This window comes from Mesitornis unicolor, unplaced genomic scaffold, assembly GCF_000695765.1.
Source record: "Mesitornis unicolor isolate BGI_N332 unplaced genomic scaffold, ASM69576v1 scaffold29089, whole genome shotgun sequence".
Lineage (NCBI taxonomy): Eukaryota > Metazoa > Chordata > Aves > Mesitornithiformes > Mesitornithidae > Mesitornis > Mesitornis unicolor.
In genome coordinates, this window is record NW_010208447.1 from 5,533 (window position 1) to 19,575 (window position 14,043).

The following is a 14,043-nucleotide window of genomic DNA, read 5'->3' on the forward strand; positions in this document are numbered from 1 at the left end:
AAATAACTAGAACGTTAAGTGTTATTAAGAAAAAATGTCAAACAGCAATTTAAGATGTCAAGACCCATAAAATCAGAGGCTCTTATATCCCAAATACAAAAAATGGCTACACAATAGGAAAAGAAAAAAACCAAATAACAGAGTGGACTTGAGAATCAAAAATACCACTTGGCTTGGTTAAAATATTAACATAGCAGGGCAATACAAATCTAACATAGATAAGAAAATTTCACCTGTTTCAAGGTCTTATTTCTGAAATTCACTTACCGTAACTGTAACAGGGGTTGATTCAGACAGAGCTATGGAGGTTTGGTATGCTATCCTACTATGCACAGAAGTCTGGTCATAGGAGGAAGTTGTTACTGGGATAGTGCTCTGGGGTGAGCAGGTCAGACTTGAAGAGGTGATGGCAGAGGTTGTGGAGGTGGCCTCCTGTACTGTACTGGATATTGGCAAAGAGGTATCCAAAGGATCACTGGAAAAAGTAAAAATTATTTATCACCTTGGTGAACAACATCTCAAACACCTTCATGAAAATATCAGTTCCTATACAGTTATCTAAAACTACCTTTAATATGTTGTCAAATCTACATTATTTATACTAGAAAAACTAATAACGGAAAAAAGATATAATTTTTCTTTGGTCCCCGGTAATCACTGCTTCAAACCCATCAACTGCACTAAGCACCATTCACCTTCCGCCTGACAGCCCAACCAAAACAAGAGTTTACACACAAGCACTTTTCAGTCATGTTATTTCCACCTTCTCAAAGGATAAATTAATGATCGTAATCTCTCTTTTTTATACAATTAGATACATAAAAGTCTCATATAATGAGAAACACCCAGACTCTTTTTACAATAGAATTACAGAACATTCATAGAACTATAGAACATTACAGTAGCAGTCTAACAGAATGAACTGTGTAAAGAGGAAAAAATTAAAACATGCAGGAGTGTTTTACTTTCTAAACAGCTTAAATCATTTATAGAACTAGAAATGAATATGAAAGTTCATTTTTACTAGTATTTCTGAATTAACTTCAATAAGTTTTTTACTGAAGCAATTTTTTTAATAACTATGGAAGAAAAAAATGGGTTACTGGAACACTGGCATTTATCATTGGCTATTTTAGCATTTCAGGAAGACCTTCTGCATACTGAAAGCCTGGCTTCTTTTCTCATCCCATAGGAGCATCAGATCTGTAATCTGGTGCAAATCTACTGACACACATATATGGTACAAAGATCATCTCTCCTGGATCAAAAGCAGAAAAATTCGGGTTGTGAGGAATAAACCCTCAAATTTGAAAATCGAAACAGTTAAACATGAGAAAGCAATTCTATAAAGGGTAGCTTATTATAAGGTTACATTCATGTCATCTCCAGCTTCACATCAACCCATCCAGGGAGATTTTGATTGTCATAAGAAAATACATTTCTCCTTTAAGATGCCATCCACAGAAAACACTTAGCCGTACAAGTCATCATATTTCCCCCTCCTATTACATGATAACTGTGCCTTGATGTTTTTGGCACAAACTTGACCCCTTAAAGATGACATGTAAGAATGCACAAGGGTTCACATACTTTACAGATTTTGAGTACAAGCTATTGATAGTCGCCTGGCTGGTATTCTCACTGCTTGAAGTTGATCCAAACTCTGGGAGTGCAGTCTCTGATCCAAACTCCAGAGCTCCAAACTGAACATTTAACCCCGTCACTTCTGCTGATCCAGGCATCTCCACTGCAGAAGCAGGAATCTTAAAGGAGGGGGGGAAAAATGCGCCATAACATTCATCTTGCAGCTACTAAGTCAATCCAAAAATCATGCAGTAACAGTCATTTTCCACACAGAGCTATCAGATATATGTTTGGAAAAGACATTATCACTGTATTTTGGACCTAAGAACTATCCAGCTTAGAATTTCCTACTCTATAAACTCTATAAATAGACCATGGTTATTGCTCTCCTTCTCCCCAGCAACTTATAAAAAGAATAGAATCATAGAATCATTAAGATCATTGAGTCCAACCATCAACCTAACACTGCCAGGTCCACCACTAAACCATGTCCTGAAGTGCCAGATATACACATCTTTTAAACACCTCCAGGGATGGTGACTCTACCACCTCCCTGGGCAGCCTGTTCCAATGTTTGACAAGCCTTTTGGTAAAGAAATTTTTCCTAATATCCAATCTAATTCCTCCTCTGGTGCAACTTGAGGCCATTTCCTCTCGTTCTATTGCCTGTTACTTGGGAGAAGAGACCCAACACCCACCTCGCTACCCCCTCCTTTCAGGGAGTTTTAGACAGTCATAAGATGTCCCCTCAGCCTCCTCTTCTCCAAACTAAACAACCCCAGTTCCCTCAGCCGCTCCTCATAAGACTTGTGCTCTAAACCCTTCACCAGCTTTGTTGCTCTCCTTTGAATGAACACGCTCCAGCCCCTCCCTGTCTTTATTGTAGTGAGGGGCCCAAAACTGAACACAGTATTCAAGGTGCAGTCTCACCAGTGCCATGTACAGGGGCACGATCACTTCCCTACTCCTGCTGGCCACGCTATTTCTGATACAAGCTTTTTTATGTTTATATGTTTACTCAATTTACCACCTTGGATTTACCACCACTCAATTACACACCTTGGATGCTGGAGTTATCCTCCGTTTTGGTGGTTTTATCTGTTTCTGCTGGGTTTGATGGGCAGTCACTGTCTGGTTATCCATAGATATAGTGGGGAGCTGTAACATTTTGCTAACAGCTGTAGAGGTGTCTACTGGCGATGGCTCGTGAAGTTTTACCTGGGAGGAGAAGGACTCCAGCCCAGGAGGATTAACAGTGACTGCCTGCATTTGTTGCTGCTGTCGCTGGGTCAGCTGGCTCAGAACTGGGGATGGTTCAGGCTGGGATTTAAAGTCTGGTCCGTGTTGGGAAAAAGAAATATCAAAATTTAAGCAATAAACTCTGCTCTTTATGCTTCTACTCTTTATGAAAGAATTTGGGTAACTTGATACACTCGATAGCTATGACTTTATAGCATGTGCAAGTCTCAGACATCACACGAGTTTCCCATTGAACATTACCACTGCAATAAGGCCAACATTTTATATTCTCTACTTTAAAAATCAGTTGTGAGCAAGCATTATTTAGCTTTCTTCAAAAATATGAAAACAAAACTATCACATAATATTATCACACATTAGGCCTCAAAAACTGTTACGGATTATTTTAATCAAACACTGCAAGTTTCACAGCAATTAACTGTGACAATAAATTGTGATTAATACCAAGGGACCTGGAGTTGTAATTAAGAGGTATTATGAGTTAGGATTTCCTGCCCGTACAAAGGAGATTTTTCAATACAAATAGGAAGTCATCTACCATCTCAATCTGGCTGAAAGTCAAGAGACGCTGGACACTGCCATTTTTTTTTCTAAGTCTTCTCCTTTAATATTTTTCAGATGCTAAGAGCCAGGCAGTGAATCACAGCACTGGTAAAGCACCATAAGAGATCCACAGCATTTGCAATGTGAAGGTTTTTTTTTTAATTCAGTTGGTAAAGTGCATTAGAAAGCAACTCAAAATGTACATTAACATTTTTTCAGAAATGCTGTGTGTAAAATATTATATCTGCTACCAAATTGGCTGCTTATCTTTCTGGAAACATATACACAAAATAGATACAAGAACTATCACTCTTCACAGTGAGAATACTGCTAGGAACTTCACTGCAAAAACCAAGTTTGTGTCGTTTTCACCATTTCTACTAGTTTTACTCTATTAAATGAAAAATCCATACAATTATGAATAGACAAAGTGGGTAACTCATTCTCAGCATACGTAGACTTCACACTAGGGAAAAAACACTGAGATGTGATGCAAATTATGAAGAAATTATACAGAACTCATTCAAAATTCATGTAATGGTTAGAAGAGAAAAAAATGTGGAGGAAAAAGACAGAATATGGTAAAACCTTATACTCAGCTAGAAGCAGCATAGACACAATGAAGAGAAGTATTTTTCCAGGATTTGTTGAGAAACAATCACATCAAAGTTCACTTAAATATTCAAGCACATTAAATCAAATATGTCATTACATGAAGGCTCAACAGCTTCTAAAGATGCAATGACATTTATGGATAGGCTTAAGCCTATCAAAACTTAGTTTGTGATATACTCGTAATGTCTATTACCAGCAAGTAAGTATAACACTTGCAATGTTGTAACCAATTATATTATTAAGATTACATTTTTTAGAAAAAGCTCTTCAATTTAAGGCCATTTTAAACTGTCAGTGGTGTTAAGAAATCTTACAGGGTAACAGAGAGAGAAAGAGAGAGAAAGCTATGTCAAAGTACTTACCAAACTGACTAAGGACTGAGGACTGAGTAATGGGTGGTTTTAGATCCCAGGATGGTGTGGTAGTTGTGGTAGTGGTGGTAGAGCTACTACTGTTTTGTTGAGAGGTAAACTGACCCAAACTTGGAGATTTCAATTGGTTCAAAATTTGGGATCCAGTAGAGTTTGCTAATTTAGAGGATCCAAGTTCTCTAAAGCCAGAACAAAGAACTGCAGACTACCAAAAGGAAAAGGAAAAAAAAAAAAAAGGGGGGAAGGGGTGGGGTTAGGTATTTAATAAATAATTTTAACATAACCATAGGGTCAATGGATACAGCTGCTCTTTGGCAGCAACCAACACCTCTTCAGTCCTAGATTACTAATAAATGACCAACTACAAATTCAACGGTTATAGCATATGGCCAGATCCTCTCTGGTTATCACTGATACAATGTTCATCACTGGTTGCAACCAATACTGATTTACTTGAATCCATGCATCTCAAAATAGCATTTATTTAGTAATAATTGTATTTATTCTCTGAAAATCAGTTCAAGTGTCCAATTTCAAGTCCTTACAATTGACTCAGAAATAATCAGGTTTCCACAAAAAGCAGTCAGATACATGCTTGGAAATAACACATCATAGTTTTTTGGCATAGAACTCTTCATTACAAACAAGTTATTTCATCCTAAATCAGCAAGCATTAAACATCTGCTCTTTACTAAAAAACTAATGCAAGAACTTAATGTAATCTGAGAAACAACTAATTAACAAAATCAGGAAAAAAAGTAATCCTTTTTTGTATGTGTAAATGGAAGGAACGGAATTCTTAATTCCATTCCTTCAACATTTGCAACCTGAATTTTACAAATACTCAAACATCTTATGAAATGACCAGTACTGGAAAAGTTGTTTAACCTGAAATATTTACTCATGAAGAATATTTAGAATGCATAAGATAGTTTTACCAGACTTTGAGGAGAATAAGAGTTTACAGCACTGGAGTTGCCAGTTCCTGATGCCATCTGGGTGCTGTGCTGAGAATTTGTGAAGACTAGGGCTTGGCCAAAGGCCTGTTGCTGAGGAGTCTCAAATGAGTTGCCTTCTGTTTCTTGGGTAGAAGTCACAGGCTTTTGAAGCAGTGTTACCAAATCTATGCTGTAAGAAAAAGCAAAGTTTGGCTAGAATAAACATGATGATTAGACTGCACTGAAACTGAAGAAAGCACTAACAATATCTAAAAGCTGCCATACCAGCAACAGAATTATTAACAGTATTTTCAAATATTGCTTGTCTGCCATACAAAAAGAGGTAGAACAGAGGTTTTTGCCAGAAAGTAAAATTTTCTAACATAATTTTGAGGGACATTCACTGCAAGAATATTTGCATTAGAACAATGAACATGTGAGCATATCACCTTCAAAGGAGGAAAGAAATGGAATATAAACTGCAGACCAACTGACACCATGCCTCCTCCAGGTCACATCCATGTTATAAGGAAAATTTTGCTGCAGTCTGGACTACAGCAGTACAGCTATATCAGCATTTTGGGGACCATTAGGCCATCTAGTTTTCAGATCTCATGCTATCTATCTACCAAAGTCTTCATCATGCAACTTTATCCTGCTCTCCCTGAGACCTGAGGCTAACGCAGGCAACTGATTCAGCCAAGGACTTGGTGAAGACAAAGGCAAGTAAAGGAAGGCAGCAACTGCCATATTTTTGGTTCTCTATCTGAACTCTATATCATCAGTTAGGCAATTATGATGCTTACCAGGAAATTCACCTTCTTGCCAAGGCAAGCTTTTCTGTTAACAAATTTGTCAAAACACTATGTTCTGAACATTTTCTGCATCTACAGAGGCAGGCTTTCCATTTTCTGGACAGCAAAGCCAGTGCTTCCTTTTCAACAGTAGCAAACTTTTCTTCCCAGCTACTTTTGTTCCTGTCTGTAAGTGGTCTTTGTGCAGGAGACAAGGTCTTCTCAATATTATGCTCGTGGATTTGGTAAGTTTGGCTCCACTTCCGTAGTCAATAATAGGTAACACAGGAACCCACAAAACCAATGATTTGCAAGCAAGGCTGTGGGGGACCTCAGCTGGACTGAGGCCCTTGGACAGAGTGACATTTGACCTTGAGAAGATTCCAGTCTACCCTTGAGAGAATAAACAGGAACAAGAAGAGCCGCAAGGTAAACAAGTTTGTCGAAAGTGCTGACAGCAGACTGAGGTGTATGTGTTCCTTTGGCAGAAGTGCTGAGTTGTGATGAACTGTGAAGATATTATCCAATAAAAAAGAAACATAATAACCTTGAACCAATGAGAAGACAACACATCTGGGGAAACTAAGGGGAAAGAGAGTATAAATAGATGAGGAAGAAAAACAATAAAGGCTTTTTGTGCTACGCCAACACTTGTTGTCTTGTCGCTTTGTCCGTCCCGACCACAACACAAGGCTTTCGTAATTTTGAAATTAGCTTGACCAATCTCTGACTAGGGCTGCCCTGTGTTTTAGTCAACATTTTATATGTGCAAGCTAACATTGCTTTACCAAGCAGAAGGTTTTTAAGGTATAGGGAAACCATGGAAGAAGAACTTACCTTTGCCCAGGAGTCACATGATTCTCAGCTGGAACAGAGGAAGCAGTAAAGACTTTTGTTTCAGAAAGCTGAAAAAAAGGGGGGGAGAGGGGAAGGTATTTTAATCATACACATGCTCACGCTTCAGTGTTGTAACATCTGTAGAAATTCCAACCTGATCATGTACATTCAGATAAAAGTAAAGTCAAACTATCATTACAACCAGTTATGCTGCAGCTCTGCTTAAAAAGACAAAAACATGTAGTCAAATTTCAGCAGTCTTCTCCAGAGAATCAAATACAAATTTAATTAAAGTGTTAGGAAATTTGATCTACTGAACACACACAATGGTATACCAATTTAACTACATCCATTTGGGCAACATTTTAACTGAAAAATATACCAGTAGAAAGTAATTCATGTGACAGCTGGTATATCATCAGTGTAAAGATACCTTGTGCAGACATAATTTAGGACTCCATAGAGCAGCTCTAATAAATCTTATTGCACCATTCCCACTCACTCATTTCATGTATTTTACATTTCAGCTCACACCACCAGTGGAGGCAGGATTGCTGTCAGGTATGTACAGTAACTAGCATTTGTGGTTTCTTCTTGGCATTTCTGCTAGGAGCAGCAATAACATCTTAAACTGATTGCAAGCATGAGATTGAAAACAATAAGAAAGGAAGAACCATATAATTGCTTATACTAGTATAACTAGTCAGACCATCCACAGCAGAAAACTGTACTGCTTTCACCATGCTGTTACAATAAAGATCGATACTTGCACAGGTAGCTGGAGAGGGGGAGCTGGTTTGTTGGGGTTTTGGGGGGAAAGGGGGTGATTTTGGTTTGCAGGGGGGTGGTTTGTTTGCTGCTTGGTTTTGTTTTAAAGCTTTTCTTTTTTTAAAAAATAGTAGTTAAACAGCTAGAATTTCCTAAGGCTAATTAATTTCTATTGCCAGGAATACTTGCAAACTGGAATAGGTCTTAAGCCAGTACAGGTTAGGTTTAACAAGACAGAGATATGCACGTATAATGGTTATATTTTAAATTAAACTTGCACAAAATCACCCTTAACTACTTTGGTGTAGTTTTGTATTTAGACTAAAGAATAACTGACCTATTCAAACATTCACAAAGAATCTTTTTAGAATATGACATTTGAATATAGCTCTTTCAAGAAATTATGCATTTTTAATTGCATACATTGCTAGCAGCCCAGTTTAAAGGACATCACAAACATGAGCCAATTTCATCTGCCATCCCACAGGCATCTCTACTGAAAGCATGTATATCCCTGAATGGGATCATCTGATCGGGATTCTCCTATGTAACACTGTTGATTTAAGCAGGACATAGAAGGGCTGACTGGGACCAAATCATTTACTACTCAGAGGCAAAGTTCAAATGTCTCATGTACTCTCTTAGCACCCATTTATGTGCAACACAATACATCATGAAAAAATTAATACCATCACAATTGTTCCTTCCATTTCCTTTCCTTCCCCTCCCTTGTTGCCAATACAACGTATTTGAATCCCATCTTTCTGGAACACAACTCTCCTATGCGTAATGCTACCGGCCCACAACTCCCTGTACTGACCAAAATGAAGAAAGAAGATTCAGCTCAAGCATATTTGCAATTCAACAAGCTGTTTCTCTACTGTTTGGCCCTTTCCCCACTGTGTTATTTTAGAACTATGTGCACTGTACTTTTTGTAGTATTATGAGACTCCTGCATCATATGGCACAAGGAGGTCAGCTAATGGCACGAGCAGCAGCCTATGGTTTGCAATCCCTCATTAAATACTAAGTTCTTTGTAATGTCAACAGTTTCTTATGCTCACATAACCCAAGATAAGAATAACCGTGGCCAAAACACTGATGAATCCTGATAACTAAGCAAATTGAGGAGCCTGAGGATGTTTGTGACAATACAAAAGTATACTTGATGTGTGAAGAAATGTTCTCCAAGAAAGCCAGTATGCAAAACAAGTTTCCATCTACCAGCTCAGCAACACTGAAGTTTATGCTACACCCTGTGGCAACTCACTACCACAAGCTCCAATCAAGCACCTAATTCAGAAATCTGCTGGGATTATGGCATTTGTGAAAACACATACTTCGTGTAGCAACAGCTGAAAAGTTTTATTATGCAGATGTATTCAGTATTTCTTAGTGGTAGTATTATCAGCTCCTAACAAAGTTATTTACACTCACCATACACTACACTTGGGACTCCAGCATTTTCCCAGAACTGAATGAATGGTCATGAACCATTTGCAAGCATTGGCCTCACAAGGGTATTTCCTCCATCTGCAGCGAAATGCCTATGCTTTTCAGCTCCTGTTCCTATGATAAAAATCATTCTCCAATCACCAAACAGACAACAACTAGCTACTAGCTACCAGCTCCTATGCCCAGTTGATAGGTGAGGAGAACAGCAAAATATATTCCAGCATTCTCATAAAAACTCAACATCAACAAATCGGAAATGACAAAACCTTATTACTGTTTTGATATGATATATTGAAGTTAAAGAAATGAAAACAAGTTCTCATGCTGCTTCTTGGTAAAGGAACCATTGCCACTAAAATACATTTTTCTTTTTTAAGTGTTGCTGCTGTTTCAAATAAAAACTAAGACTACCAATATTGTACAGAAAATGTTTGCTTTCATCCACTTTCCAGCAATTTGTATGTATCCTATTTCTCCTCTTCTGATAGTTTCCGTAATTAAACTTTCTTTAGCCAGGAGAATATGACACAATTTTAAGAAGAAAACCCAGCACCATCTACAGTACCTCAGTATTTGTCTGGGTCCTTCATTGTCCATGCCCTGAATATTGCTTTAACAATATTTTCACTGCAAGAAATTTCCACTCATTTTAAGAGCATGCTGACAACCTACTATACTTGCTCAATACTTACTACTAAAGATAAATACCAGACAGGACTATTAGATCACAAAAATCTAATCCTTCTCAGGTCAAACAACATTAAAATTTCACTCACCTGCTCCTAACTTGTATCTAAATAGAGACCACCACATTTAAACAAAAACATTCTTCAGAAAAACACCTGGTCTTTATCTGCAGACAGCAAATACATCAGCTTCCTTGGCTGTTTCAATCATTAGTCATGCTGCTAGAATTGTTTATTATACCATTTAAATACACAGCTCAATTTTCCAGCCACAGGTTCATATTATGCCTTTTTCTGCTAAAAAAAAATGACTAAAATCAGAGCCCATTATATGCTAATAAAGTAACCTTTTCAGATTCAGTAAACTAAAAATCTCACTCTCGAGCACCAATTCTATCAGAAAATAATTTTCATCTATTTTCCACACCTTTTGTTTTGTAAAAGCAATGAATAATTGGATTTAGAATCAAGTTCAGGAGAGTCCACATACAGAAATATATATCAAGAATGATTAAGAGACAGGAAAGAGTCTACAATCCTGAAAGTTTTTCAATTGCTGCTTTCCAGAAAACAGCTCCTTGTTCTAGAGATGTGCCTTTATTCCTATAAAACAAATGGGCACTTGGCTATATTAAAGCATTTGTCATTTGAACAGGCTAAGTCTAGCAGAGGTCCCAATTTCTCTGCATGACAGGCTTACTTTTAATTGCCATTCCAATAATTTTTTTATTTCTCACATATTTTATTCAGCAGTGATTTTATTTTTACTTCCAGATCATTGATAAAGACACAAGATGGCATCTGGCCCGGTACTGGATTCCTTTATAGACGTCCTAGAAATGCCCACATTCAATAAGGGTCCTCCTGCAAAAGATATATTGGCCAAAATTTGCAAGGCAGATTTTAATCCACTTAATGTGTTTTGTGATAGCATAGAATTATTCTTAGAACAAAAAAAATGTAGATCAAACCTCTTATGAGGACATACTCTATCTTCACAGTTAACTTGTAATTTACTTAAATACCAAGATCCGGTTTATTTGAAGTGGACCCATTTCCCATAAAACTACACTGAATGGCACAAGCTGTATTGTTACACTTCTATTATTTATTTATTTTTTAATCAAATGAATCAATTTTTCCTTTATTGTTTTCCCTGGGGATGTTTTGTACTAATTTATCTGCAACTCATCATTTTATTCACTTTCTGAACATCAGCACATGAACAACTTTTTCTAGGTTACAGAGATTTTTCCAGCACTCTAAAAATAATAAAAATTAACAACAGGCTAGAGATTTAATCTGTTGCTCTTTCAAGATTCATGTGCAATGAAAACTCAGCTTTAATTAAAAAAAAAAATATATCCCTAGTCATCATTGTTCAACACCCCTCCTGTACTACAGGAGTATTGTACCAGCATCAAACAGCAATGAGAAACAAGGCCAGAAATTTTCACTATCCCTAGCCCTTAGTCCATCTCTAACATGCTGCAGAAATAGAGGACAGGTTTTAAAAAGATGTCAGCTTCTGATGGCAGTAACTGATACAAAAAAACCCTAGGAATTCTAGAGTTTCTTTTTATTTTCTTGAAAGACACAGCCCTCTCATTAGGTAAGGACAGATTTTTCATATCTGTTATATGACACATTCACACATTTCTAGGGATAACACTGACATGCCACCCTACAAGAGGAGCCAAAACAGATTACTTCTGAGACAATCCTTACTCTTCTGAAAACAAACTTGAGATAATGGATGTTCCTATAAAAGATTAAAAACTTCTTAAAAGCTAAGTTTTCCTTTCCATATTTCTTGCTACCTAGTTTATTTTCGGAACTGCTTAAGCTGACTGAAAACTTAAAATCACAAATGCAATTTTCACACGATGATTACAGATGCCAAATATTTTGTAGACATGAAGACATCTCTTGCCTGACAAAGAATGAGAAACAAAACTGTTGTAGTACTTTAGACAACACATCATGATGAAAACCAGAAATGAGGCAATTAAGTGCTAACTTCAGCATACTATTAGCCCTTTTTTAATATTATGAACATGAAGTAGACTAAGTGGAACAAATATGCAGATTTCAAACAAAAAGCATCAAATGAGGAGCCTAAAGTTGATAGTAAGCTTCAGCACTTAATTACATAAAAGTATTGTGATAACATGGCTTTAAATCCCTACACAACAACAGTAGGTGAAAGTATGCGGTTAACACCCATCAACATTGAGCAGTGAAGAACTATAATTCACAAATACTTAATTTGGGATAAAACTTAAAAATTTATTATTTATGTCCACCCAGCAAAATAAATTAATATTTCTTAATTAATTATTTTTAAAAATAAGTTTATCTAAATATATATATTTTAAACATGAATTAGAGCAAGAAACACAGTAAGAAATATCATTGCATGCATACAGGAAAGTATTACTTCAAACATTTAGTTTTTAAAGACAACACAAAACTCTGAAAAGGGTAAATAACCAGTCTATCCAACAAGGTATACTTACGTCTTCATTCCAGTCTTCTGCTGTCCATTCTTCTATTGAGCTTTTCCACGCTCCTATTGTAATTTGGGGAAAGAAAGAAACCAGTTACAAGCTAAAAGCACAACATCATATTTCAACCCTTCTGCTTTATAAGCAATTATTAGGGGAAAACAAAGACAGAAGATGGTGGTTGGGAACATGGGAAGCACTAGAAAACTGATCTGCAGATTTAAAATTTTGGGATGGCTTTTTTTTCCCCTTTAATTTCTGATTTCAGGAATTTCTCAGCCACTATGGCACCAGACATAATTTGCATGAACACATCTGCAACCCATGATTAATCTCAAACATTGGAAGAACTTGCTCCTATGTCCCCAATGACAGTGAGAGGTTGATCAACCCTCCCATGTCATCTCCCAGTTTCATGCACAAATTCATACAAACTCTGAACAAAACACAACCACAACACTTGCTCCAACATCCATAATCCTACTTTCAACATACTCAAATTCAAGACCTAAGCTATGCCTCTGTAGGCTCCCCTTTCGAACCTGTTAACTCTGTCCTCGGGGCAGAACAAGCCATGTCCCTTCCCCTAATAGAGCAATTTTATTTTAAAACACATGTAATGGCAATAGAAGAGTCAGTAAGCTTCCACTGTAGCTGCAAAACATTTCTTCCTGTAATTTGTGGCATAGTTTACTTGGTGAACACTGGAGCACAGCCTGCAGTGCACAGCATGAGGCAATGGGAAAACTACAGAAAATGATCCTACGGATGCAAAAACCTGACCCTTCCATAGAAAACAGCAGGCACAGACATGCCAGAGCAATAAACTGACTTAAGGCTTTGTCCACCAATGTAAGCATAGGAAAGGTTACCCCAGCAACAATCAAAGCTCCATTTAAACTACATAACCACAAGCGAAGAAAATACCAGCAGTAAAGTCCCTTCTACCATCACGTTCGAACAAGTAAAAAAGCAAAAGAACTACTACTTTAATCATCTACTTTTACTTAACCAGGAACCCTCTGAGACACATTCATCCAGAAACAAGCGTGCTAAAGACAGCATCAAATCCAGTTCATACTAGTACCATCACTACATTACTGCATTCTTTTGAACACTGTTACAAAGCAGCATCTTGGGCAGACAAGGATCGAAAGGGACTAATCCAATGAGGCAAACAGGCCTGCCATGTACATATACACACAGAGGGGAGAAAAGAGAAGCTTTATAGTTTGGAATCAAAACTTATTTGGCAGGTCCTGAGCAAAGTAACATCTGCTCTGTGGAGCAATAAAGTGTTGTCTGAAACATCTTGTGCTCACATTTTACCAAACAGCCTGTAAGCAGGTGGTTTCTAAATGCTGCAAAATATCAAGGCACTTGAAAAATAACTAATAATTATATCTGAGCACATCAAAACTACACCAATGCCTCAAATTTCTAGACTAATCTAGACATTTCAACAGAAATTCTGGAAAGGAGAAAAAGAATCACAGAATTGTAGAATGGGTCGGGTTGGAAGGGACCTTTAAAGGTCATCTAGTCTACCTCCCCCTGCAGTAAGCAGGGACATCTTTAACTAGATCAGGTTGCTCAGAGCCCCATCAAGCCTGAACTTGAATGTCTCCAGGGATGGGGCCTCCACCATCTGACTAGGCAACCTGTTTGAGGGTTTCACCACCCTT

The 14,043-nt window shown here is 37.4% G+C and overlaps 1 protein-coding gene across 1 annotated transcript in view; it reads right to left on the bottom strand.

Moving 5' to 3' along the window:
- The window catches only part of LOC104546982 (ubiquitin-associated protein 2-like), a gene marked incomplete at both ends in the record, with an annotated part of 16,366 nt that extends 3,943 nt beyond the window's left edge, over nt 1-12,423 (bottom strand). The window contains 7 exons of the mRNA XM_010192516.1: nt 268-475; nt 1,591-1,763; nt 2,644-2,918; nt 4,365-4,578; nt 5,312-5,501; nt 6,943-7,010; nt 12,371-12,423. Of these exons, the coding sequence (XP_010190818.1) occupies nt 268-475; nt 1,591-1,763; nt 2,644-2,918; nt 4,365-4,578; nt 5,312-5,501; nt 6,943-7,010; nt 12,371-12,423 (1,181 nt within the window). The remainder of the gene's footprint in view (nt 1-267; nt 476-1,590; nt 1,764-2,643; nt 2,919-4,364; nt 4,579-5,311; nt 5,502-6,942; nt 7,011-12,370) is intronic.
- Nucleotides 12,424-14,043: the final 1,620 nt, after the last annotated feature.